General features: G+C 27.7%; 1 protein-coding gene across 4 annotated transcripts in view; it reads right to left on the bottom strand.

Moving 5' to 3' along the window:
- LOC100208997 (adiponectin receptor protein 1) overlaps window positions 1-11229 on the bottom strand; it is a 31290-nt gene extending 20061 nt beyond the window's left edge. Inside the window, exon 1 of one of the 4 annotated variants that reach the window (XM_065790943.1) lies at window positions 11135-11229. In XM_065790943.1, the coding sequence (XP_065647015.1) occupies window positions 11135-11214 (80 nt within the window). In that variant the 5' untranslated portion in view covers window positions 11215-11229. Of the gene's footprint in view, window positions 1-7889; window positions 8101-11046 lie in introns of those variants that run through there. The other 3 variants (XM_065790946.1, XM_065790945.1, XM_065790944.1) reach the window with 3 other exon arrangements.
- Between the last annotated feature and the right edge of the window lie 2667 nt (window positions 11230-13896).

The raw sequence follows: 13896 nt of genomic DNA, 5'->3' as shown, positions 1-13896 counted from the left end.
TGCCTGGTCATATAATGGTGTGCGATCACACACTTTCCTATGAGAGTCTGTCGTATATTCTTTAAATAACTTTCCATCAAAATGAACAGAAATTAGTTTGCAGGTGGAAATAGTCAGGTCTTTTATATACTGTTTATATTTTTTGATCATCTAAGCTTATCACTTTATTTACAGCTTGAAGAGATGATTTGAATAAAACATTAATTTATTTTTCTTCCTGAGATAGCTATAACACTGCTTATGATAGTAGTGTGCTGGGTGACAGAAAGTCCTTCTACTGCAGGAGTTGGCAGTATTATACTTTGTTTTTCTTTTTGGGTATTATCATTTAGCTCACTTTTAACAGAGTCATTGCATTGTGAGCTTTAAAAATCAGTGACATCATTTTCTGAGCTATAAGATATATGTAAATTTTCTTTTTCTGATGATTGTATTTTAGATTTTTTTTTTTTTTTGCAGATCTCTCAGCAGCTTTTTTAAAGATTATATCAGCCTAGACACCCTTGTCATCAATTGGCATCCTTTCCTTTAGACATCCTTGTCTTTGTTCCTTCTGCATTTTCAAGAACATAATGCCCATTATACATTTAGTTTCTTTTCTTCTTTTTCTGTCTATTGTTATTTTATCAACCATGATGAATTAACAATGTACCAACCAAAATACCTTTTTAGACTCTATTAAGAAGGTCTCCCTATCATTGATTGCTCCTAGGGTCAATCTGTTTTTAAGGGTACAATAGTTGTATTAATAATCTGTTTTTAAGTGTACAAGCCGCTTCATGTACTGCTGCCTTGTAGGATATGCTTTTTTAGACAAAGCTAAGATATGCCAGCTCCGACCTAAAACACCCCCTACCTTGGGGCTCATGGTTGAGTAAAGGCTAGAGATGGTGTCTCAATAAAAGTACTCATCTTGGGCAGATGTTAAATGCATCCGGGTACTGTCTCGTAAAAGGCCTCCTAGACACAGACTTGAGGGGTAAACAGATTCTATCTGTTGACCAGCCTCGCACCCCTTCTTAATCGATTAGGCTGGCGCAGATGTATTTTTAATACATTGTTTCCAGTTTAGGATGTTGAATGCTGGATCTTCTTGACTCAATGCATGGATTTTGCTTGTGTCTCTGTTTTTATGACTAGGCAACTCATTCTATTATCTCCTAATGAGGGTACAGTTCTAAAACTCAGTTTTATGGTTCTGAGGCCGGCTGGTAGTCAAGTTTCCCGAACTCTGTGGTAGCTCTCAGAGAGGCTGATTCCAGCAACAGCTGAAAAATATCAAAGTATTAACAGTGCCATGTTGCGCATAGATGGTGTCCCAGTTTGTACTTTTGGTGTGCATTGCGGAGGCCACATTTAGAGCCCTTTGTTACAGCTTAGAGTTTATTAGTAGAAATGAGGCAATTGCTTGGGCTATTAAACAGTGTTCTGAGTACTATCTATGCTTTGAGTCAAGTTTTTCAACAAATTTAAAAATGAATAAAGTACCAAAAACTATAAAACACAAAAGACCATCATCATCACCAAGTTCTCTAAACCTATCATTCACTAATATTCGTGGTCTTAGAAGTAACTTTTCTTCTGTTGAGTCTTATCTCTTGCAAAGTTCACCAGACCTACTTGCTCTTTGTGTGACTAATTTGAGTTCAGCTGTCTCATCTTGCAATCTTAGCGTTGAATCTTACTTTAATTCGTAAAGACTCCAATAGTCACATGCTTGACCTGGGCATTTACATTCGTAAAAATTCACCCATTTGTCTTGAAAGTAGGTTTGAATCCACAGACTATTCTTTCATGTGCTTTCGTTTAGCACCACTTCACTCTATCGCCTTTCTCTTTGTTTTATATCGCTCTCCTTCATGTCAAGACTGCAATCTTTTTGATGTTATTTCTGGTCATATTGCCCAAGCCCTCTCTCTTTATCCATCAGCTAATATAGTTGTTGTCGGTGACTTGAATGCTCTGACTTGCTTGGCTCTAGTGTCAGTGATTCTGCAGGCATTAAAGCTCACAACTTTTGTATTTCTCAATCCCTAACTCAAATAGTCAACTTTCCAACTCGCTTTCCAGACGACCCAAATCATTAACCTTCTCTACATGACTTATGTCTTGTTTCTGATCCTAGTCAGTGCTCAGTTTCTCCACATTCACCCTTAGGTGCTTCTGATCACGGTTTGATCTCTCTAAAACTAATATATCATTCTACTTCATCACCTGAATCCCCCTATTATCATACCCCTTACAACTACCTTAAAGCTGACTGGGATTCTTTCCGTGATTTTCTTTGTGATAGCCCTTGGATGGAAATCTTTCGTCTTTCTATCAACAAATGTGCTTCTTACATAACTTCATGGATTCAGGCTGGCATCGAATCTTTTTTTCCCTCTCGACGATTCCAGGTCAAGCTTCACTCTCCTCCATGGTTTTCCTCACACTGTGCCGCTACGATTGCCAATCAAAACCGTTACTTCCATGTCTATTAGCGAAACAATTCTCCAGAAAACAGACGTTTGTTTATTACAGTTAGAAACCATTGTAAAAAGGTTTTGTCTAATGCCAAAGCCCGCTATTCTCAAGTCATGAAATCTTGTATCTCATCTCAAATATTAGGCTCTCGTGACTTCTGGAGAATCTTTAATAGTATTAACCATAAGGGCAAATCTATAATTCCACCTCTCTTGTATGGTTCAGACTTTGTCACCTCACCTAAAGACAAAGCTGAATTTTTTGCTAATAACTTTTCATCAATATCATCTCTTGATTCCACTTGTTGGTTCTACCTGATATAGCCGTCAAACAGGTTGATCCATTGCTTGACATCTAAAGTGATTTCCTGTCTAGACTCTTCTAAAGCCTGTGGCCCAGACAACATATCTGTTATTGTCTTGCAGGAGTGCTCTCCGGAGCTGTCGCCTATACTCTCAAAACTATTCAACAAGTGCTTATCAGAGTCTTGTTTTCTAGCCTGCTGGAAAGTGGCATCTGTAATCCCTATCTTCAAAAATTCTGGAGAGCGATCGGATTCGTCTAACTACCGTCCCATTAGTCTTCTTCCTATCATAAGCAAGGTTTTTGAATCTTTAATTAATAAACACTTAATTTCTTATCTTGAATCTAATAACTTACTATCTGATCATCAATATGGATTTCGATCTTCTTGTTCTACAGCTGATTTGCTAACAGTAATAACTGATTGGTTTTATCATGCATTAGATAAAGGTGGAGAGGTTAAGGCCATCGCTCTTGACATTTCAAAAGCTTTTGATAAAGTTTGGCATGTTGGTCTTCTCCATAAGCCTTCTTCTTATGTTGCATCTGGTAACATCTTTAAGATTATTGAATCCTTCCTTTCCAATCATAGTATAAAAGTTGTCCTCGATTGACAGCACTCTTCTTTTTATTTTGTGACTTCAGGAGTTCCTTAAGGTTCTATCCTTGGCCCTATACTCTTTTTAATTTACATTAACGATCTTCCAGATATTCTCACAAGGTGGCATTGTTTGCTGATGATACTACCATTTATTCTTGTTGTGATAAGAAACCAACACTCTCTGATTGCTTGGAGGGTCATTTGAGCTTGAAAAGGATCTCACTTCTGCTACAGCATAAGGCTCATAGTGGCTGGTGAACTTCAATACAGAAAAAACTCAACTTTTTTCAGCCAATCGTTATCGCAATAAGTTAGATCTTCCTATATTTATAAACGGTGATGTACTCAATGAGTCATCTACTCTTCATCTTCTAGGATTGACTCTTACTTCCGATCTTTCTTGGAAACCATATATCAAACCAGTTGCAAAATTAGCATCTGCTATGGTTGCATCTCTTTATCTAGCGTCTCTTGTGCCATCTACAAAAATTTATTCTTGTGTTACTCGTCATTCAATTAATTCTCATCCTTTTTTTGTAACTGTTTCCAAGTGCTCCAAAAAACGCTTATTCGTCTAGTTTTTTTCCTCGAACATCAGCTTTTTGGAATGCGCTTTCTTCATCTTGCTTTCCTGATTCATATAATTTGCAATCCTTTAAGTCATCCGTCAATCGTTGGTTTGCTCTACAATCTTTATCTTTTCTCTTCCAGTAACTTCCAACTTTAATTAGTGGTTGCTTGCAGCCTTGTTGGAAGTGAAGATGTTTAAAATAAACAAAAATAAAAAAAAAGGGATTGCAGCTTTTCATTATTAGAGCCTTCACTTTTTTCCTAAAATAATATTGATTAGATAACTATATAACATATTTACATTAAGATTTAATAAATAATATTAACCATAAAAGGCATTGTATGCTACAAGTTCTGTTTCCTCCAAGTTACCAGGGAGCCTTTATCTAAGATATAATGCAGCAGTTCTTTTCTGCTTTTGGACAATTTGGTGTGAATGAAAAACCTTTGTTTGGACAAGAAACTAAATTTTTGAGAGAAATAGATGGTTTGGACTCTAGTAGGTAAAGATAATATTAGATTACTTCTTAAACAGTTGAAAACTGAAAAGATAAGCGTCTTACTAGTTTTTTAACTAAGAATACTCTTTTGCTTTTATTTCTTATTTTTCCACAAATCTTTGGCATAACTTTTTATTTTACTTTTCATAATGAAAAACTTGATTAAATTTATAAAAAATTAGTCTTTAGCCTTTTTTAACAACTATTTTATTAAATGTATGTATATATATATACATATATATATATATATATATATATATATATATATATATATATATATATATATATATATATATATATATATATATATATATATATATATATATATATATATATATATATATATATAAGTGCCAAAAATTGTTTATATTAGTCATTGTAAGAATTAATATAGAAAAAAAATCATTTCAATAATATTCAAGGGGGGATAGAGAATGTTCTGAAGATTACCAACCCCCCTTCTCACCTAGTTAACACCGGTGCCATGACAATGATTTTTAATCATCATTTTAATCATTTGTGCTTATCTTGTTTAGTATTATCGGAAGATAATGAGTTGATTTAAAGATATTTCTTTGACTACATGAATTTATAGTGAGACATAACCAAGTTACTTGAGCTACAATAAGAAAACTACTTTACTTAAGAATTTAACCACATTATTTGTAAATAATTATTGAAAATTGTTTAAAGTATTTTAACATTTATTAACTATATTTTAGTAAATTTAATATTAGTAGTTATTAATGTTTTAATTAGTAATTAAATGTTTAAATACTTTAAGCAATTTTTAATCAATATTTACATTACATAATACATTTACATATACGTAATATTTGTAAAATTAATACATAATACATAATACAATTACGTAATATTTGTAAAATTCACAAAATAGTTTTACTTCTTGTACTCAAATAACTATTTGAATGAAAAACACAAACATTTAATAAATGTATTTACTATTATTTTAATTTTAAAATTTTTATTTAACTTTTACTTAAGGTTAGTTTTTAAAGTGATTTTAAGGCGCCTTTTAAATAAAATATAATTTTACTAAAGGTTAGTTGTTAAAGTGATTTTAAGGCGTCTTTTAAATAAAATATAATTTAAAAAGAGATAATTATGGTAAACATAATTTATTAAAATGATATAGTTTTTTGATTAAAAACATATATTTTGATTAAAAAATGTATTTTGAAAAACATGTTTTAGTTTTTTATTCATTAAGTTTAATTTAAAAAACTTACATTTAATAAATAAGTTACATTTACTAAGGATATTTTTAAACATTAAAAACATTGAAGTTTAAAAATAACTGGATCTTAATAAAACTTTTATTAAGCTATTGTAATCGTTATTTTTATCTTTAGTCAAACAGAATATGGAAAAGAAACAAAACTTTCTGAAAAAGTTTACGTTTTGTTTTTTAAAATAGAAAGCTAAAGATCAAAATTTCATTCATTCAAAAATTAAATTTGCGTGTGGTTTGCGTGATAAACTGAAATTTTTTACTTTAATTCATATTATCAAAAGCAGTTCACTCTTAATAATATAATTGCCAACTAACAAAAGATAATTTTACTATAAATCGATATTTTAAAATTGTTCTATCTTTCGAAAAAACAAACTTTTTATACATTCCATTGTTATAAAAGTTCGTAAGAAGTTTTTAAAATTAAGTTTCATAATTCATTTTTTTTAAAACATTCAGTTAGTAACCGAGGGACAGTTATGCCACATAATTAGGTGAAAAAAGCAATTACTTTTTAATTCATTTTATTGAAGAAAAAATGAACTAGCTAAAATAAACTGAAAATTATTTATATACAACTGCATTTAAAACCGAAAAATTATTTTTTTTATTTTTAATAAAAAAGCAAAAGAAATATTAAAAGATAAAATAATTTTTGGGCGCCCATACCGCTCCAGCAGCGTAAAACAGGAGTGGGTTCGTCCCTGCTACTGTATATATGTACAACCCTTGGAATTAAGGTCAGCATTTGGCAATGCCGACCTAAAAGTGTATATGGTCAGCAAAAAATCACCTTTCTATGTTTTATGCCAACCTCTTTGTGTCAAATTTTTTGCCAACCTCATTCTTCCTAATTCTGAGGTTTGTGTGTATGTGTATATATACATATATCAGACCTTGTTTTAAAGCGTTACATGTAGAGCAATTTATGTACGCCTTAAGCGATTTTATGTAAGCAGTAAACAATTTTAGTTAAGCCACTTTTTATCATTTTATAAATTTATATCTTGTTATAAAATACCAGACTAAGAGTATTTTACGTACGCAAAGAGCAATTTTATGTTACGCTATGTTACGCTAAATCTTTTTTGAAAAGTTCTTCTTCTGCAGCTAAATACTTTGATTATTTCAATAAAAAAGTGATTTTTATAAAAATTCAAACAATAGTTTAATTCAAATGAAAATTGGTTTTTGTTTGAATTAAACTATTACAATAGCAATAGTTTCTATATAAGAATTGATACTTTATCACTAGACAGACATAACCAAAAAAAGCTAGTCTATATACAAAATATATTTCTCATATTCAACTATGCTTAGGTTTAACCTGATTGATTTTAAATTTTAATGTGACTATTATTATATACTGTTCAATAAGCAAATTTTACTTTTTCACCGGAATTATTGTTTAAACATATAAGGCTATTATTCCACCTTTTATTTTATTAGAAATGAAATTCCTTGCAAACATTAAAAATATGTACAAATGATACATTAAAGTTGTTTAATAAGGCAAGCGTTAACAAGACACTCTAATAACACAATCCTACTAAGTGTAGTTAAGGCAATTTTTAAATTATTCAATTCTTTTATTTGGAATTAGCATAATTTTGTCAGCATATTATGTAAAACAAGAGCTTTAGAGGTTACAATTTTGTTTGGTTTAGTTTTTTATGTTTAAAGAAACATTTCTCTTTTTTATATATTATTTTAAAACTTTTTTACATCTAATAGCAAACTTAAAGAACACCATTTTTGAGTTTTTAAATCGATTTTGCTCAACAGTGTTAACTTAGTTTTAGTTAAAATGTTTTGAAAAAGTGTGTTAACCAACTATAGATCCTAGTTCTAATCTTTTATAGTACATACTATTAAATAAAGTTGTCTAAATACAACACTTCTGTCATTTTTTACCAAAAATTTCAGAATTTCCACTAAGAAATAGCTTATAATTACAAAAAACTGCCAATAAACGATCATAACAGATTATATTAAACTAGGATGTTCATTTCACCTAAACAACACATTTATTATTCAAGTCTGGACAAGCAATCAAGATTTTTAAGAGATTAAAAAAAAAAAAAAAATCTCAGGTCTGGGTTTTTTCGCCACTTTTATTTTTATTTTATGTTACAGCAAAAATTAAAAATTTCTATCATTTTACTTATTTTGTCTTGTCATAATAATTTTTTACCTGTTCATTTAATGGAAATATGTCGTGGTCAGCAAAATATCATACAGATGCTGTTAGATTTTAAAATACAACATATATAAATTATTTTAACTATTGCTCGCTTTTGGCACTATGTATATCACAGAATTCCCAATGGGTTTTAAAATTCCCAATAGGGTTATTCTCAAAATAAAATTATCTTTTTTTTTCTTTTTTTTTTTTTTTTCTTTCTAAAGTAATAGAACAATATAAATAAAAATTCTGAACATATATTTATTGTTATTGTTCTGCAAAAAAAATATATTAAAGAACAATAAATATTCCCAATATTGCAAAAATGCTGTAAAAAGTATATTCCTTTATTCCAGTAAAAAATATATTACAATATTTAAAGTTCTTAGTTTATTACTTACTGACTTTTTAAAAATAAAAAATAATTGTTATAATCTGTTAATACCTATTCACTAAATAAAACAAAATCTTTTTTATTAATTCAGTTATAGCCAAAACATGATTGTATCAAATATCCAGAAAATAAACAATTATATTTTTATATAATTAAAAAACCGGAATCTAAACATTTAATAATAATATTACATAATAACATTTCTACATTGTTTTGAGTTAATTATTTAATCTAGTTTTGCGGTAATTTAGTAAATTCTGGTAGTTAAAAAAATTTTATGATGATAAACATCAAAAACAAATAAAAAGAACTTTATAACGTTAAAAACACTGTTATGCGAAATTGTATATCAATTTGTATATCATCTCTTAAATGCAGAGTTTTAGCCAGCCCAATAGCATCGCATATACCAATTCCCATTTCGCTTATGATTCCCAAAATTCAATGACCTTTTTTTTTTAAAGTAATAGGACAATTTCAATAAAATTTCCTTATAATTTTGCAGAACAATAAAAATATATTTTCAATATTTTTTATTGTAGAACAATAAAAATATATTTCCAGTATTGCAAAAAAGCAGTAAAAAATATATTCCGGGCTAACTGAAAATGAAATGGTAAGTAAATAAAAAACATTGTTTCAACTGAATAGAAAAAAAAATATCAAATATTTTAAAAATAATAAATATTTTAAATTGATTAGAAAAAAAATACACTTTTTGTATATTTGGAAAATAAAAAAACCAATTTTAATTGAAAGAAAGATTATGTTATGAAAATTGAACTTATCTAGTTCTGGTAGTTCAAACCTATGCAAGTTCAACTAGACATTCTATTCTAATCAATTATGTTTTATTGCAGATCTTATATATATGTATATATATATATATATATATATATATATATATATATATATATATATATATATATATATATATATATATATATATATATATATATATATGTATATATATATATATATTTTTTAATTCACTTCCCCAAGGCCGAGAAGGCTGAGAAGGCCAATACAGACAAGGAGGCTACTTAATTGACAAACCTTGACAAATAAGGCCACTGCACGAAGAAATAAGTTGATATAATAAGGTAGGTAATCAGGGGCCTCAGAAAATTGTATAAAGCCTGAGTCAGAAAATTGTATAAAGCCTGAGTCAGTAAATTCTGAGAATTACTTCCTATTTTTTAAAGCTTTTATAGATATAAATACTACATTTTATAAAATATAGTATTTTATATCTATATAATATATTTTTCGTTTTGTATGTCCACTTTTTTAAATAATTTTTTTTTTGTATAATTTTAATGTAAAGAATATATATTGTCCCTATATGAATATGTCTATGTTATGCATGCATATACTTTTATATATAACTTTTTTTATTATATAGTTATTTATTCGTTCATAAGTATACACAGGTTTAGCATACATTGTTAGTTTTTGAGCTTCAATTAGTACAGACATATACACATAGTTTTTCAGCTTCAGTTACTCATTTTTCACATAGCCTTCATTGTTTCATATTACCTTTCTATTCTTGTACGTTTTTTATTCTCAATCTTTTAGCGCTTTGTAACTTTTTGATACTTGCTGCTTTTTTACATTTGGCATTGTGCTTTTTTTTGCGGTGCAAAAAAAAATCTTATTATTGTTGCTTATTATATCTGTTGCTAGATTTCATATTTTTAGATTATTTAGATAGGATTTCATATTTTTTGTCTCATCATAATATTTAAATAAATCTTTTTATTTTTTATCAATATTCTAATCATTAAACATTGTGCTATCATTTATTTATTATCTCTCATGTCAACTCATTCATTCTTTCCCTTTTTTGTGTTATAGCCTTGCTTTTTTAAATATTGTTCTTCTTTTATTTTTTTATTTTTGGTCACTATTTACACCATTACTTTTTGTTGTTTGCTTTTTGCTTTATTCGTTTATTTTATCAAGGTGTCATTTCAATGACTAGTTTTCAACTATACGAGAGACACCAAATTTTGTAAAATAATAAATTTGTAATTTTTTCAATTTTATGTTTGAATAAATGAATAAAAAAAATTTGTTAGTAAACTGGAATAAAACAGTAAAAACCTTATATTTATAAAAATTACTACTATAATAAAAAAAACACTTTTTTACAATAGAATGCACATTTTTTGATGGTGAAAATAGTGTTTTGGTTTCCCTCTAGCCCCTTGAATACACCAAAAAGCTAAATACTAATGAAAATTTGTAGAACCTATTTTTTGATACCAAGTTATAGACATATAAACAAGAAATGACAATGTTGGGTTGGTTTAAGTTAAAAAACCTCAGGTCACAGTTTTGTTAAAAAATCCTTAAAATAAAATTTTGTCACTATAGCGCTTAAAACTTTTGTAGAATCATTTTGTTAAATTTTCAATTTTGTAATATTTTTTATAGCCCTTTTCAATGATATCCAACAATCAAATATCTTAACAATATGAAATTATTATACACGTACCTATATTATTTATAAAAAACAAAGCAAATACAATATTATTATAATACTATAAAGTTCATAATAGTACTTTGAGTATTTTGAAAAATATATAATATTAGAAGTTTAAAAAAATTGCAATTATTTGTGCAGAGTTAAGTTAAACCTTAACTTTAGACTTTTTGAAGTTGCTGCTTTAACTTTTAAAAAAAATTCAAGTTGCGTAACTTGTCAATTTAAACTTGCATAGGCTTGAAACTTTGTTTCGAATTAGATACCAAAACAAGCTTTACCGTAAATTTTATGTTGGTTTTAATATAAAATACTGCATAACAATTTGAAATTTGCATAAAATTTTACAAATAGAAATTTTATACTCGCAATTTGGTAAATTTTGCACTTAACGAACACTTTCGGTCTTGATCTTCTGTTACGATTTTCTTGTTGATGGCCAACATCATGACGACCCGTACAGTTTGTCTTCACAAAAAATGCAAAATTGTTCACCGAAATGGATGCCTTAACCAGCAGCAGCTAAACACTGCATAAAATTTAAATTAAAAATAGTAAAGTTTTACATAATAGTCAAAAATATATGATACGCTTGATTTTAAGAATTAAAAAAAAAAAACCGGTAGAGAGAAAATCAAGTTTTTATAAAGTATTAAAAGTATATATAAAAAGTATATTAATATTAAACTTTTGTTTGTTAATAAGTTACATTTCTAAAATTAGTCTCAATTTAGTTAAACTTAAATCGAAATTTTTTATAAAAAACCTCACCTTTGGCAATTTATAGTTTAGGTTTTAAATGAAATGAAATAAATAAAAATTTATTTTTGTTTAATAGAGCTACTTTTGCCAGTGTTTTAAAAGAATTTCTTTAAGTTTTTGCTTGTTTATTTATACAGAACTTAAGACTCTTTTTGAAATCATTGGGATTTTGCTAAGACGGTGTGCTTAAAATTGTTTTAAAGGAAGTTAAAATCTTTTTTTATTTGGACAGATTTTAGTTCAAAAGAGCGAGAACTTTTAAAAAGTGTTTAAACCCCTAAATTTTCTAAAAATTAATTTTTTGTCTTCTCTCAAAGTTATGTTTTCCAATTAATAAGTAAAAGTAAACAAAACAAAAATTATATGCTTGTTCTTTTTCTTCTATTTCCTTGAGAAGTATTCTATTGTTTAATAAAAGACAATAAACAATAGAATATTTCCTTGAGAAATATTCTATTGTTTAATAGTTTTTGCAATAATTAAGGTGGTACTAGCCCGACAAATTTCAAAATTTTCAGATTTTTTTTTTTTCTAAATTTGAAAAATAGAATCATTGTAGATTTCAAAGATGTATAGTTTTACTATGTTTTTAAGTAATTTAGTGACAAAAAATGTTAATTTGGTAATATGATCTCAAAAAGAAGCCCTTAGCAACCGCATAGCAACAATAAACAATGCTTACTTTTGGGCTAACTTTCCATAAATTTCATCAAACAATTAATTTCTATATAAATATATATTTCATATATATTTATATAGAATATATAAATATATACTTCTATATTTCATATAAATCTCCTTTGCTTTATGTCAACTTTGCAAATACGTTAATCCCATTAATAATATGGTAAGCAATATATAATAGAAGTCAAAAGTACGCCTCGATTTCAAATTATAAGCGGTTGCCGTAATTATAGTTTGTGTACTTTTGACTTCCAAGACAGATTTATTTTCCGGAGATAGAATAAATGATTAGAGATATTAAATAAATATCACTCGTGTTGTAATCTCGATTTCTATCACGTGATTTTTATTGTTGATATATGTTAGATATCGCTATATATAAAACAGCGACAAGTCGTATAGAAAAGATGCACTCTTTTCCATATGACTTGTCTTTCCACATGGCTTCCACTTTTGACTTCTATTGCACGATTAGTTCTTTTGATATGTTAGATACCGCAATATAAAAAATAGCGACAAGTTATTTCTTTCGATAGCGATATATATTCTTTTCGATAGCGATAACAGATATTAGATATACAATTCGCATTGTATTTTTGGCTTCTATTGTATGATTTGCTCTTTTGATATCTCTACTTTAATAGCTGTACTTTTGACTTCTATTATGATTTGTATTTTTAATAGTTGAACTTTTGACTTCTACTACACGATTTGTACTTTTGATGGCTGTACTTTTGACTTCTATTACTCTATTTGTAATTTTGATGGCTGTACTTTTGGCTTCTATTATATTATTTGTATTTTTAATAGTTGTACTTTTGACTTCTATTACGATTTGTATTTTTACTAGTTGTACTTTTGACTTCTAATACGATTTGTTTTTTTGACAGCTGTACTTTTGACTTCTATTACAATATTTGTACTTTTGATGGCTGTACTCATGGCTTCTATTATATTATTTGTATTTTTAATAGCTGTACTTTTGACTTCTATTACAATATTTGTACTTTTGATGGCTGTACTCTTCGCTTCTATTATATTATTTGTATTTTTAATAGTTGTACTTTTGACTTCCATTACAACATTTGTACTTTTGATGGCTGTACTCTTGGCTTCTATTATATTATTTGTATTTTTAATAGTTGTACTTTTGACTTCTATTACAATATTTGTACTTTTGATGGCGGTACTTTTGACTTCTATTATATTATTTATATTTTTAATAGCTGTACTTTTGACTTCTATTACAATATTTGTACTTTTGATGGCTGTATTTTTGACTTCTATTATATTGTTTATATTTTTAATAGCTGTACTTCTATTACATGATTTCTTACTTGATTATTTTACTGATCTTTCTGATATTTCTTACTTGATATTTCTTACTTGATATAACTGATATTTCTTACTTGATTTTCTTACTGATCTTATTACATGATTTCTTTACTTCTATTACATGATTTCTTACTTTTCTACTTTCTATTACATGATTTACATGACTTCTATTACATGATTTGCACTTTTGATGGTGTATTTTTAGCTTTTATCTCATAGTTTGCTCTTTTGATAGCTGTACTTTAATAGATGTACTTTTGGCATCTATTACATGATTTGTACTTTAGATATCTGTTTTATATTCAATATATAAAATAGCGAAAAGCTATGTCTTTCATTAGCAAAATAGA

The sequence above is a fragment of the Hydra vulgaris genome, chromosome 02, assembly GCF_038396675.1.
Source record: "Hydra vulgaris chromosome 02, alternate assembly HydraT2T_AEP".
Taxonomy (NCBI): domain Eukaryota; kingdom Metazoa; phylum Cnidaria; class Hydrozoa; order Anthoathecata; family Hydridae; genus Hydra; species Hydra vulgaris.
Note: the sequence above shows the minus strand (reverse complement) of the source record. Positions and strands in the feature narration are given on the sequence as shown.